The sequence below is a fragment of the Fusarium musae genome, chromosome 2 (genome assembly GCF_019915245.1).
Source record: "Fusarium musae strain F31 chromosome 2, whole genome shotgun sequence".
Classification (NCBI taxonomy): Eukaryota; Fungi; Ascomycota; class Sordariomycetes; order Hypocreales; family Nectriaceae; genus Fusarium; species Fusarium musae.
Genome location: NC_058388.1, coordinates 2603142 through 2617272, shown reverse-complemented (window position 1 = coordinate 2617272; position 14131 = coordinate 2603142). Strand labels below are relative to the sequence as shown.

Genomic DNA, 14131 nt, shown 5'->3' with positions numbered 1-14131 from the left:
TGATAGAAGTCAAATGGACTCCCCGCATCTCATCAGCTTTGTCACCACTCTTGTATTTATATAGGAGGGAAGATCAGACCCAACAATAATAGAAGAGGCATGATTTCAATATATTGGCATCCTGTAATCCCAACCACGGTACTTAGGCACCTTGATTACTCGTCAGCATCAATTTCCATATCGTCTGAGCCCTTGCCTCGTCGTGACCTCGTCGACCTTGTTGGTCGTTTTACCTCTGCAAGTACACTGGCCTTGACAGCTGGCTTAGACGCACCCCTGCTCTTCAGTGCCGGAGCTGCGTTTCTTCCGTTGAATCGGGCTTCTTCGGGCTTATCCGCTTCCGCTTCTGGAGGCTCGTCGTTGTCTGATGCCTTATTACTATCGCCATTTTCATCTTCCTCTGGGGGAGCATCCGAAAGCTCTGACTCATCGTCGCCTGAGCTGACCTCGTCATCTTCACCATCATTCTCTGGATATTCCCAGTCGGCTACACCCTCCAGCATCTCCTCCTCGTCTTCCTCGTCTTCTCGCTCTGTATAGACAGACACCTTATGAGCCCTACCACTGCGACGACGTTCTGAAGGCGGTAGTGTGTCCTTGACTGGCTTGGGTTTCCTAGGTTTCGAGACCTTTTTGGGCCTGCTATCACGCTTCTCTCGGATGACTGTCTTGATTTGAGTTCTCGCTCTCTTTGCTGGAGGATCCTGCTTTTCTCCCGTTGATTTTCGTTTCTATGATCAATCATTAGAAGTAATCTTCATAGTGACTAAGGAGCACAAACCTTCTTGCGATCGGCAGCTTTGAGCAGTTCGTCCAACTTCTCGTCCAGCTCTTCTGGCATATATTGCTTCTGTGCAATCTCATGGGCAACGGTACTCGACGGCAAGCCTTGCACAAGACCGCTTGGTAAGCCAACATTGCCGGAATAAGCCTGGAAAACCCAGTTCTTCCTCTCTTGCCATTTGCGTGTGACTGCCATTGCGATGTCAGCCAGCACGTATATCCGTTCGCTGGCCTCGGGGTTCAGTGCATCGCGTGTTTGCTTGACACGCTCAGCGTACTTGTAGATCAAGGAAATGTTCTCTTCTGTCGCACAAGCATTAAGATAAAAAACGAAATAGTTGGCGAAATCAGCCAGGTCATCAACGTCAGAGCTGTAGTCAGGATGGTGGGCGAGTAGAGGAATGAAACGGCTAATCATGGCCTCGAGTACGTGAGTCTTGTTTTGAGCAAAAAGTCGTGCTCTGGATCTCAACCAGGTCTCTACCCGGCTTTTGAGTTCTGCTGCTGGCTCGAAAGCAGCCAAGAAGAGCATTGTGTAAAATCTTGCCCGTAGTCTTCCCTGAGTGATGTAGCTTTGTAATTTCTCCATAAAATGACGACGAACCTCAAGTTCTGTGTCTTGCACGAGCTCTGCAAGCTTGTTGAAGCTAGCGGGGTCAAACTCATCATCGTACTTTTTGACAGTACAGAGTTTCAGAATCAGAAGTCCAGCAAGAAGTCGGAGTCTTTTTTTGTGAGCCAATGGAGTATCCTTGACCTTGCAAAACTCTCCTTCTTGTACCACAAATTCTTTCAGGAGTTTAAAGACCAGTTTCACTCGAGTCAGGGAGTCATCATCGTCCTGATTGGCGAGCGCTTGATTGACCAGCGTCTTCATGGCAAGACATTTCGCTTGTAGTTCCTCATTCATGTCCTCATCCTCGACCCATGAAACCTCGGGGTTCTTGTCATCGGTACGTACTTGACGCAGAATCTGCTTGATTGCCAGGTCGTTGATTGTCTCATCAAAGTCCAGAGTGACTGTTGGTGCTAAGCGTTCAAGCTGACTGACTGCAGCCAGTCTCGTCAAGAAATGCGGCGAGCCATACTTCAAGTCCTTCATGATTCTTTGCAGAAGAGCAGTGGCAGTAACTTTACTCTTGTCATCGTTCTTAGCAAGCAGAATGTTGACTGCATACTTGGCACTCCTGGCAGGAACACCGCATAAGGCGTAATCCATAAGAACCTGTATGAACTTCTTGTCATAGGTAATCTCCTTGGGATATCTTTTGGAATAGGACGAATATGCCTTGAGAATATCCACCACGGCGGGCTCGTTAGGCTGGCTGCCTGACGGTGCTTGGCTGATTATCTCCTTTCTGAGATTGTCCGAATGAGCCTTGAAAAGCGCAGGATTCCGCTGTGATATGTCATTTAAGATCTCATGGGCAACTGTAGAGAATCCAGCTTTGTCATTCTTGGAGTAGTCCATAATCGTTGCCAAGTGACTTCGATTGTACATCAAAGAGCCGGCCCGGTAAATTAGAGGGATGAGGGTATCCAAACAGCTCGCTGACCCTGGGTTACTTTGGACCTTGGCAATCAACTCCTTAATAGCTCTTCGAACATGGAGATATTCGGTATCGGATGCAATAATGAACTTGAGAAGCTGGTAACAACGGCGATCGTTGAGTTTCGCGAACTTCTGGAGATCGCTACGGACCTTGAGCGGATCCGGGAAGAAAGCACCGAACCACTGGAAGGTCTTGCTCAAGGCAGCTTTGACCTTTTCCTCGTTCGCATTGATCACCCCACCGTTATAGGCTTCACACTGTTGAATGAACACTTCAACTCCCTTGGCAACCTGGGGCTGACGAGCCTGCATAATGAAAAAAGCCCTCTTGGCTGACGCATCCAATGACTTAAGCAACAGTAAGATCCTCTCTGCGCGAATCTTGTCCTGATCCGCCTGGCTATTGGCCGTCTGTGACTGAGAGGCCGCCTTTGATTTTGCGCCCTTTATGAAGGGGTACTTCAAAGGAACCAAACACTCGAACATGACCCGTTCAAGAAGAATGATGAGATCCTCGTCGCCGATATACCACACACTGAGGATACGGGAAGGCACACCGCCTAAGCAGGATATGACAGCCTCTTGCCCATCAGCAATCTCCCCAGCACCAACTGACCACAACTTTGCGAGTAGAACCATGGCTTCAACACGTACGGCAGGCTTCTTATCACGAGATCGATCGGCCAAACTGGCGAATATTGAGCCAGTCTTCTCTACACCTCCGAGAGCTCCTAGTTTCAGAACGATATCGCGGAAGTCGAACAGTTCGACTGCCTGCACCGCAGCTAGTCTAACTTTCTCTTCGCTGTCATTAAGCTTTTCGTAGAGTGCCTTGATGAGCTCATTCTCCTCCTCACGGCTGAGACCAATGCCTCCTGCAGACGTGGCCAATATATAACCGGCAGCAGATATCCACGCCGCACGAATGATGGCGGCCTTGTCGTTCTTTCTCCCAACGAAGTTGCGATAGGTGGCATGATGTGTTTGAGCAAAAGACTGAGGAGAGTAAGGTTTTGTCAAGACGTTCTCGACGGCTGGGGGTGGAGTATCATCCAGCAATTTTATGGGAGGATAAGCCGCTGGTTCCAACGAAGGAGGAGGTGGTGGTCCCGCCGCGCCAATGCCTGAAACCATATCGCCAATTGTCTCTGTGGCGATTTGACGAAGATGCACATTGTCGGCTGAAAGCTCAGCATCGAGCTGCGGTACTACATTGGAAAGAACTGTCGGGGCGGCTCGCCACAGTTCGCGAATGAGTAGATGGGCTTGCCGGAGACTCCTCAGATCTGCCTCTGATGGGCCAAGAGTCCCGTCTTCATCATCAGAATCATCCGGATGTCGCTGCCCATTGGATTTCGTAGCGAAGCCAGAAGCGTTAAGGATAACGTCACTGAAGTATTGACTTACGTAACGTGCCATTTTGTCGGAACATCCATTGCATATATTTTTCGCCATAACATATGCTGGTGGTTCCTCCTTGAGAAGAAGAGTGGATTGATTCCCGTTTTGTCCTTTATGTCGATTTCCACCGGGAGGAGCAGCTCTCAGAAACTGACTGATAATCGCGTCGACAACAGAAGCTGACACACTCTCGGCCTCGTCAATCAATTGCATTAGCATTTCTGTCAGGTGAATCTCAACATCTTTAGCGACCTGTTCCTCAGACGCTGCCTTGGAACCAGACGCCGACACTCCGTCAAATGTGCTGTTGAAGAGTCTTAACAGTAGATCGTCAGCATTTGAGATTTGGTGGAGGAGCAAAATACTCTTGACTTCCGTAAGGGATGCCAAAACGTATTTGTGCTGGCTGTCATATGGATTTGTGGGATCGTGCAGAGCCGGCAGGATATCCTTGATGAACAATGTGAATATCATCTGGAGCATGTTAGCATGGTACAGGTACAAATGGAGAATCGTGCCAAACACACTTTGATCTGGTCGTCGATAAAAGGAGCATCGGGAACGAAGAGTCTAAGAATGTCGACAAGACAGCATGCTGTGTATGCCTTGACACCGCCATCCTTGTGCTGAAGTAGGTTACGGTGTCCCAATTGTTTGGCCACATGCCTGATGGAGTCCAGGTCGGCGGCGCCTTGATCAAGATCGGAGAGCTCCTTGGATAATTTATCGAGTCGTTTTATCAGGGTGCTTGTAGGAATTGGCTTGGCGGGTTTCCAGGAAATTTCTTCGTCGAAAGTCAAGCTACGCTGCTCGCCCTCCTCTTCATTCTCCGAGTCATGGTCGCGCTCTTCGTGCTGTTCTTCTTCTTGGTCTTGCTCGTCCTCCCGCTCAACGACTTCCTCCTCCTCCTCCACCACCACTTGAGCAGGTTTCTCGACGCGCCGACGACGCGCCATCATGCGCTATACAAAAACCGCCGATTGGATTCTTCTTTGGAAGGAGCTGGAGGGCGTAGGAGTGAACCCAACAATGATGCTTCGGCAGACGGCGTGTTGTGACTATTTGGGCTGGGATACGAAATTTGGGGTGCGTAATGGTCCTAACACCGCATCGCATGCGCTTGCTGTAGCAAAGGCCTGAACGATGCAATACCAGCACTTTTAGAGGTAGCGCAAGTATGGTAATCCCAGAGCGATGGAATTAGTTAACGTAAAGACAGCAAAGTCTCGAGGGCGACGATAAATTAAAGGCTAGACACGTAGTAGAGAGATGTTCTTGTGATAAGCGGAGGCGTGTTCCGTGCGCGCGACGCGACCTTACTTTTGGTTTTGGATGTTAGCCACTCCACTTCCACTTCCACTTCCACTTCGATGGGGGATGGATGTTGGGAGTGTGGGTAGGTAGGTAAGTGCCTAGCCAAGCAGCATGAACAGGAGCTTCCTTGACCAACCTACATACCTAGCTACTAGTCACTACCTTGAGGTACCTAGGTAGGAAAGCTTAGCACTAAGGTAACACCCGACCAGAAAGCCGAGCTACCTTAGGTAAGGTACCTATACCTAATTGAGTCACTGCCTGAACAGCGCGGGAAGTTGCCCCACCAATAGGATATGCCCTTGATGGTTATGCTTTACTGAGCTCATGCTTCCTTACCATGGAGGCAACTAAGGTAGGTACATAACACTTCAACCTCAAGTCTCGCTTTTTTTTTTTTAACTAATTTCTTCTTCCTTTTTAACACAACTGCACTACCAAGGTATTGAACCACTGTTCGACAATATGGCACGTCATTGTTGGTTTATATTCACTGAGATGGGGATTTGGCTCCGATCTGGAACTTCACACTGAGACACTAATTTGTTCTTCTCATGATCGCCCTATTCATGCACTTTGGTAGAATGCTCCCTGTCTTGGAGACAGATATACCTACCTAGGTTAAAGCAACCAACCATAACTTCCATTGTGAGCTACCACGGTTTTGTCACCTGGCCATGGCTCCGAATTGGGGATTATGTAGCCCATGGCGCCTGACAGTCAAGTGTCGTTGATACCATCTTCAGGCATAGCTTCCAGATATACATATGCCTTTAGCTGCCTGCCCACTCACTGCCAAGGTAATCGAACTCCGCGTTGGTAATCGAAGTCTATGTGGATGACCCATTGACAGAGATATGCCAGGGTCCCAAGTGAACGGCTCCCAAGTGAGAGTTGAGAGACAGCATCACGAGCACTACCTTCCTGTATTACCTTGTCATCACATATTTATCTTCGTATCTAGAAGCTCAACAATTAACCGATAATTCAACTCTCCTGGCTCTGCTGGTACGTACATGCACGGCATTGGATATAAGTGTTGCGAACACGGTGATACCTCGAATCGTTGCAACAGAGCCGTTTATGTACGACCATGGGTATGTTTGCTTCATTTCACCGTGAGGCGAACCTGACACACAGAGCCTCCATTGTGAGGTTTCATGCTAGAAAGTTCCCTTGCGGTTTCGGCCTGGAGAATTTCAGGATAAATGTCTGTCGCACAAGTTTGGCGGCATCGTTTGCCATATGTCGAATTATTTTGCTAGCCTGTAAGTTGCTGCCCATGGGATAATTAACTTGTACTCGCCTATGAAAGGGCATCTTCCGTGGATGGAAACGGACGATAGTGTTACGTGGGTTATCTCGACTGCCTGTTGTGCTTTGGTGACAAGCTGTTGAGTACAAGTTGAGCCGTTGCCCCTTTGGAAGAAGAATGCGACCTCTTTGCCCTTCTTCTTATTTCATGCCTCTTATCTCTTTAAAACAGGCCGGTATTTTTAGCCACCTTTCCATTGGAAGACCTAGCTACATTCAACTCCCATCTGGCACTCGACTAACGGCGGAACAAGGTAACTGAAATCGCCGTAGTTCAATGTAAGCCAATATTCTCTACCTATCCTTTAAGATTTATGATCGCTGCTTCACTTCGAAACTCCATCGTCCTAAGGTAGGTGTTGGGAGACAAGATTATTAAGAGCTACTGTAAGCGTTAAGTCTGCCACTGGCTGCCAGCTGCCGGCAGAGCAATATGCGGCCCTGCTCTTGCTTGGTGCCATGATGAATCACTGCCTCTCCTGCTCTGTTCATTGCATTTTGCCTTCTCGCCGCCAAGGAGCCTCCTTCCAGCCCTGACTCTTTCCTTGAGTCACTCAACAGGCCGTCCGCTCCTTTCCCTCTCCCACACTCACCACCTTTTCCTCTTCTCGTCCCTCGTTTGTACTCTACTCCTCCATCTTCCAAACTTCGTTACTCCAACGTCGTCTAACATAATTTGTCTTTCCAACCAGAAAAGGCCTTATTCTATCCACTCGACCGGTATGTATCTATTATCTCACTTCCTACTCTTTTGTTACTTATAGCACTGCCCTTCACTTGGTCTCGGGTGTCAGGTGCTGCATCGCCCGCATCACGAACTGCGCTCGTGTGCTTTTGTTTACCTGTCGAATAGCTTGCTAATCTCACTAGCAGTGACTTTGATTATCCAGTATTACTCACTATCAATTTTGATCCAAGTACGTGCACAACTGCTTTCCAGTATCCCCCAAGGCTGATTCCATCTCCAGTGGCGGACTTGATGAATCCCGAGAAGGGCTCCGCCCGAACTCCCCAAATGTCCCGGGGTAGCAAGCAGAAGAGATACCGATTCTTTGTCAATCTGTGTGTTGCTTTTCTGATTGTCATATGTGCAATCCCCGTCATGTTTGGCATGGGTGTTGTTGGCGCAATCTATGGTATGCTTTTGGAACTTGCTATTTCCACAGTTTGCGACAAACTGACCAATTAATAGCCAACATCCATTTAGGTTATCTGGGAAACGACAATGCCGATGTTCCTTCAAGTGGTCAGGCGCACAACATTGCTCGCCATCTCGAGAGCACCGGTGGTTCATACCCTATCTCGTATGTCCCCGACTCCCAGGTACTTTTATGATATCCGAGAAGCCACTGATCTCTAGAAATAGGACCAAGACGGCTCTATCTACAATCTATGGTGTCAGCTACACCTCGAATGCTGATGTGGTCACCGAGGTTGCAACCGTTACTGGAACCCGCTATGTCACTGTGCCCGGTGAAGCCCTGTCCGTTTCTGTCACCACACGGGAGAGCACTATCGATTACTGTGAGGTTCAGATCGTTACCATGACCGAGAGCTACACGGTCACTGTACCTAACGACCAGGTCTCCCAGGGCTCCTCGGGTAATGCTGTTGGAGCCACCGTGACCGGCAACCCAGAGACTGTGACCGAGAATGAGACTGATTTCTCTCTCACCAGTGGTCCATCCGATGCAATTGTCACCGGTAACCCAGAGACTGTAACCGAAAATGAAACAGATTTCTCTCTCACCAGTGGTCCATCCGATGCAATCGTCACCGGCAACCCACAGACTGTGACTGAGAGCAAAACCGACTTTTCTCTCACTGTTGGTTCATCCGATGCTCTCACCAGCTCCAGTGCTGAGACCACCACGGATACTTTCGAGCTATCTTCCATTCTCCCCAAACCGCACACAACTATTACCATTCAAAGTCTCTATCCACCTCGGGAAGGCCTGAGCACTGTCACCCAGTACACTACCGTTGAGAAGATCATCACAGCTCCCGACTCATTCATCACTGTCACTTTGACTAGCAAATGCCCCGAATGTTCACCCACCATGTCCGCTTCTCCTACCAGTAGCACCACAACGACTGTTTACGAAACTGCTGGTGTGCCCTCAACTTCTACAACAACTATCATGGTTCCGCCTCCTGCTTACCCGCCTTACCCAACCGCCAACAATACCTTACTTCCAGGTCCATCTGGTAGCGTTACTGTTGTGCCTACTGTGCCTACTCCGACTCCTGTTGTCGTCTCAGGAGGCACCAAGAAGCCCGAGCCTCGTGGGTGGGGAGGTACCAGCGGAACCACCAATCTTAGCTGCACCGTCATGCTGGTGGCCATTATCATGTTTGCGCTCTGAGCTTTGACGTGGTTATTGGCGCATATGCTGCCCTTTTGAGAAAACGTGGTCAAGAAAAGGAATGGCAAGAAAGCACTTGCAAGATGTGCAAGGGCCATGTCAGGAGAATTGGAGTTTCCGCGGTCAGAATTGGCATTGGACTTGGTATCCAAACTGGAAATGGAATTGAGATGATCTGTAAATCCACTCTTGGCTTGTGCTATGCTGCGTACCTAGGTAATGAATAAGGGGACGCCGGGAACTAGGTCTAGTTTAAAAAGTTCAATATCGCAGCACGGGTACTATTAATTTCGGCACCGAATTCTTGATGTTGACGTTGCTTGAGGTGGTTTGTTAATATCTCCTAGTTTCATGTCGATTATGAATGTATCTAAGAAGATGTGTCTGTTGAAACCGAACTTGCCAGATGCTATGCGGTTCAGTGGTGAAATTTGAGAATCTCCTATCCATAATCCTTTCCCAACGCCTTGCCCCATCGATACAGAATCAATATCCCCAGACGCCGTGTTTGCCTGTCGATTATTCTACCTTGCAGGGCCCCGGCTCGCCCGAGCCTTCCAGGCATTCTTGATTTCCCCAGCTGCTCTGTAGAGGTCCTTTTCCGAAACCCGGTCCTCGATGCTTTGAAGCACACTCTTAGTTGTGCTGATGTGGTTGGCCTCGTTCTTATCGTCACGGAAGCGCACAATACGCCACCGACCCTGCTCATCGATGTTACATTCAACCACTCGCCAGTTGAGCGGATCGTTGAGCGACTTGAGAGTCTCCCACTCCTCGTCGGAGATGAACACGCTGTTGAAATACTCGTACTTTTCGGGGCCGCTGCCCCCCGCATAGACGTACAGATCAGCCTTGGGGACGCTGTCATAATCAATGAATGGTTCAGTGATGCCTTCGCGACGTTCCTCGTCGCTGGGCTCAACTTCCACAAAGTCCAGGGACAGGCGGCAGTCTACAGTGTTCTCCTCTGGCGGCTTCCATTTCAAGATGTGGTTGTCGGTGCCGTGTTTGTAAGCAGTGGTGCGACAGGTGAAGATGAGGCCGTCGTTGCCGTGCTTTAGCTTGGGGAGGATATCTCTGAACATCATATCAATGGCGTAGGCAAACTGGGGTTTCTTCATCTCCACGTAGAAGGGCTGGAACTCTAGTTCCTGAGGGTATTCCTGATAAAGTTTCTTGTAGGGGCGATAGAATCGTTGGTCGAAATATGCGAGCCGCTTGTCGAGCGTTCGTTCCATAAGCAGGGCACCATCCAGCACCAGACAGTCAAAGACCAGAAACATGGGGACGCGCTTCCCGTCGGAGCCTGTGTCCCATACCAGTTCACCGTCGACCAACGTGTTGGTGTGGAATGCTTCTGGGGAGTTCTCGAGAGGAAAGTGCAGGCTCCTGTTCGTGATGAACCAAAAGTCGTTTTTGCGATCGATTAGGTAGTGAGCCTCGTTTCCATTCTCGTCTGTTGTCGAATAGAGGAGATACCTGATACCGTCGGACTTTTCGACTACGTAGTAACTACAAGGTCGCCGTTAGCTGTTGGTCCTAGGTAGCGAGACAGCGTCTCATGTCAATCTTACTCGTGCTGAGCGAGCTCCTCGAGATGCTGACGGGCGAAGCTCACGGGCTGCGCACCGGGAAAGCCAGTGGCAGACCTGTTGAGAAGGTTTGCGACCTCCTTGCGCATTTCGTGGAGTAGTTGTCCTTGAGCCTTGATGCCTGGCTCCGCGATAGAGGCGATGGGCCCATCTTGTTGGGCCATCGCGATGACTGCGGTGAGGATGCACTGGCGGAGGTTTGGTTGTTGTTGCGACAATGAAGCTACTTACTGTCCTTTGTGATAAATGCTTATCGATAAGGAACACTTGCAGCAGGATCGCGTACTACCTTACCTCATTGCGTTCCCAACCTCCAATTGAGGTACTGCATGGAGCGTAAGGTAGGTACTTTTTTTTTTTTTTTTTTTTTTTTTTTTTTTTTTTTTTTTTTTTTTTTTTTTTTTAAGGATAGATAAGGTACCTTACCTAGGTAGGCTACCTTAAGAACTCTTTGAGAGTATTTGAGGGTTTGGAAGGCTGCCTGGTCTGGTTGAAGGGGGTGACCTTCCCTTAGGACCCTCTCTAAGTTCAGGAGGCTTGATAGCTCGTTGCGCTCGATCTCTTACTCGGTTAGGGTCTAACTGGCCTTTGAGTGGAAGTGTGATGGATGCACCAGGCGGTATTCTTCTGGGAAGAAGAAGGGTGACATCCATCCATGGATAGGTAGCTGCCAAGGGACCTGCAGGCTGTATTTACATTGCTAGTTTAGTTAAGACAGTAATTGCGCCACTGAGGCAGATAGAGCTTTACTGATTTTAACCTCCATGATGCTGGCTTACTATAAGGGTCTCACTGTTTGCGCCTTACTTAGTTTGAAAAGAAAAGCTTGACGGCCTTGTAAAAGGCTAATCGTAAGAACAATAAAATAAGATTATAAGATTATAAGTTTTTATTTTGATTATTATTATCATTATTATTATACTTTTTTTTTTCTTTTTAAGAAGAAAAAGAAGATAGAATCTTTGCTCTTTTGCTCATTTCTGTTAGATACCTGTATTCTTGTGAGAGAAATGGAGATTTGACCTCCAGCTGGCATATACCAAACAAGTCGAGGTAGTCAGCCATTTGGGCTGGACCTAAACATAGGTACATAATATCATGTTTCATCAACGCACTTTTCTTCTTTTTTTTTTTTTTTTCTTTCTCCAGAGCTGATGTGCAATGTTTATTTGTAAGGTAGGTACCTATGCATTCCTGTGACACTCGTACGGTCTTCAGTGGCTCTCCTGGCGAGACCAATAATTCATCAGAATAGGACTGCACGAAATTCGCATATTTGCACAACTTCACGATAAACTATAAGTAACATAAGCGTCAGTGCAAAGACCGAAGCAGAGAAGAAGCCAACGAATTATACAGGAATATTATTCCTCTCTTCTTATCATCTACGGCTTTCAAACCATCCCACCAGGCACGCAAAAGAGCAGAATAAAACATGTTTAGGACTCGTCAATCTTCTCTACCTCTGCTCGAGCTTCCTCCCATTGTTGCTTACTTTTCTTGGCCCACTCGATCTGGCTCTGAGCATAGGCGAGCTGGTGGATGTTAGTGATTGGTCAAGACTGAGCTCATAAACTCACCATGTAGCGTCGCAAGTCGTCCTCCTTGTCCTGTTGGAATCGCTTCATATCCTTCAAAACACTCGCGCTGGCTTCTTTGACATCGCGCTCCGAGACAACTTGAGCTTGTTCTAACTGTCCGATGCTCTCTCTCGTCTTTCCAATCATATCGCGGCGTGTCCTCTCTGGATCGACGTCAACGACCCCTTGTACTGCATGTCGGATGGGTCCAAAGATCTTGTTCGTTATCGAGTTCCCACTGGGCATCTTCTTATGGGACGGCGCACTGGTACTCCTTTCGGGTAACCCCTGACTGGCCGAAGGTGTGTGAGAGGAAAAGTCTCCATGGGTCCCAGGAAAGTCAGAGTCGATGGACTCGGTGTCGTCCTGGCCACCATCACGCCGTTGATTAGAGGACGGCTCCTTGAGGCTGGTCGATCGCTTTGGTGGTGGTGATATTTGCTGACTACTGGAGAGGTAGTTCTCAATCCTTCGAGCCTCGGCTTCACTCTGCTCTAGTTGGTCGAGCAGCGCTCGCTTCTTGTTCAGCTCTTCACTAGTTAAGTCTTGCTGTACACGCTTGAGCACACGATACTTTAGTACACTTCGAACAACACCCGCAAATTGCGCATGCTCACGCATGGGCTCAGCAAAGCTAGCACCCAGGGAACCCGAGAGCTCCTCTGTGGCGATATATGATAGATCAGCTGCCTGGCCAATTCGCTCAATGGCCGGTCCGAGTGACGGTGCCTGCTCTGAAACCGCAAAGGCGTTGTAGACGGAACCTAGCTCACATAGATCGGCCGCCAATGAAGAGAGATGGCTGAGAGTTCGTCTGTTCACCTTTTCCATTGGGCCGGTAAGAAGCTGTTCGAGTTCCTTGATCGAGGACTCGTATGAGATGAAATAAGGGTCCAGCTCCTGTTCGCCCAGATTGTGACCCTCAGGTGGAAACCGGCCAAATGCGTGAGGCCCTGCTTGTATATGGCCCGAGCTATTATCGTGATTGGTACCAGCCACTGTCTTGAGCTTTGCCGATGCTGCCGGGATTGGCAAGTAGCTGTGCGCCGGAGTTGGGTTTGCGGGATCCAGCGGAGGCGCTTTCAATATCGACTTGGGAATTGACGACACGGGATGAGAGTGCAAGACCTCGCTCTATTAAGCAGTTAGTAGTGATATCTGCGCGTTCAGAGACACGACATACCCAGCTAGCATTAGGGTCCAGGAATCGCCACCAAACTCCATCTGTTCGGATTTCGTCCATTCGGCGGCAGCGATTTAAGAAGACCGCCAACATGCGCTTTCGAAGATCAATGATTTGCTGGTCCTGCTTCGCATTCGTGGGGTTCGCAGCATAATCAGCCATCGTGTGCTTCTCAGGGATAGGAGGAACAATTAAGGTAGGGTGGAGGCGAGTAAGGGCATCGCGCAGAGAAGCAAACTCTGAATATCGGCGGCGCACCTCGAGATCCTGTCACGTAGTCGTCAGTGAAATACCTCGAAGAGCCAGCAGTAGATGGACGTACGCCAGTCTTAATAGTGTACACGATATATCTGCCGCCGCTCTCTAGACTCTTGCCAGCATCCGTGATGAGGATAGATAATTTGGGGTTCTCATATAGGATCTGCTCGATGCGACTGTCGTAACCACCAGGCTTGCGCTTGGGGCCGGGATCTTGCGCCGAGTCCCTATCGTCGTCATCACCGCCGTGGCCAAACTGGCCATGCTCATCATCGCTACCGGAGGTTGGTGTTTGAGGTGGCTCGAACGATTGGTCTGAGAGAAAATCGTAAGTATCATTGATCTCGTCCTCGGCCTCTGACAGAATTGAATCCACCATCTCAGCGACGGTTTGGGAATGCTGTCTAGTGAAATGGTATGGTTAATCGACGTACAATTACGAGTCGACGGGGACGTCGGATTGACAGACGATGACTGCGAGTCCCGCCTGTCAAAGCTAGTGCCGTACGGGTTATTGTCCTCGTCATTCCACATTCTGACGACTTGCTGAGGGCAATCGCGACAGGTGTTGCGGAAAGAGGTACTCAATACAGCTCAAGGTGGTCTACCTGTAGGTAGGTATTTCGCGCGTTTAAGCCGGGAGCCTGGACAGAAAGAAGCTGCTAAGTTGCGGGTGAAGGACGAGAGCTTCAAGCAAGCGCAAGGTAGATAGTAGCTAGCGGGGGAGGGGCAAGCATGGGTCGAATGAAGCGATACGATATGGACGATAATTCATGCGCTGGAGCTGA

General features: G+C 49.1%; 4 protein-coding genes across 4 annotated transcripts; 1 reads left to right on the top strand and 3 right to left on the bottom strand.

Moving 5' to 3' along the window:
* Positions 1-155: 155 nt before the first annotated feature.
* On the bottom strand, positions 156-4692 carry J7337_002720 (uncharacterized protein; the record flags this gene model as incomplete). The annotated part of the gene is made up of 3 exons (XM_044820447.1): positions 156-731; positions 782-4210; positions 4264-4692. 3 exons carry the CDS (start codon positions 4690-4692, stop codon positions 156-158), a joined length of 4434 nt encoding a protein of 1477 aa, XP_044684747.1.
* A 2774-nt stretch (positions 4693-7466) lies between these two features.
* J7337_002719 (uncharacterized protein) lies at positions 7467-8730 on the top strand (the record flags this gene model as incomplete). The annotated part of the gene is made up of 3 exons (XM_044820446.1): positions 7467-7500; positions 7572-7668; positions 7731-8730. 3 exons carry the CDS (start codon positions 7467-7469, stop codon positions 8728-8730), a joined length of 1131 nt encoding a protein of 376 aa, XP_044684746.1.
* Positions 8731-9254: 524 nt separating this feature from the next.
* J7337_002718 (uncharacterized protein) lies at positions 9255-10486 on the bottom strand (the record flags this gene model as incomplete). Its single annotated transcript, XM_044820445.1, has 2 exons — positions 9255-10242; positions 10305-10486. 2 exons carry the CDS (start codon positions 10484-10486, stop codon positions 9255-9257), a joined length of 1170 nt encoding a protein of 389 aa, XP_044684745.1.
* A 1275-nt stretch (positions 10487-11761) lies between these two features.
* ATG20 (Sorting nexin, cytoplasm-to-vacuole targeting pathway/endosomal sorting) lies at positions 11762-13722 on the bottom strand (the record flags this gene model as incomplete). The annotated part of the gene is made up of 4 exons (XM_044820444.1): positions 11762-11857; positions 11903-13036; positions 13086-13352; positions 13408-13722. The coding sequence occupies 4 exons, from the start codon at positions 13720-13722 to the stop codon at positions 11762-11764; spliced, it is 1812 nt and encodes a 603-aa protein (XP_044684744.1).
* Positions 13723-14131: the final 409 nt, after the last annotated feature.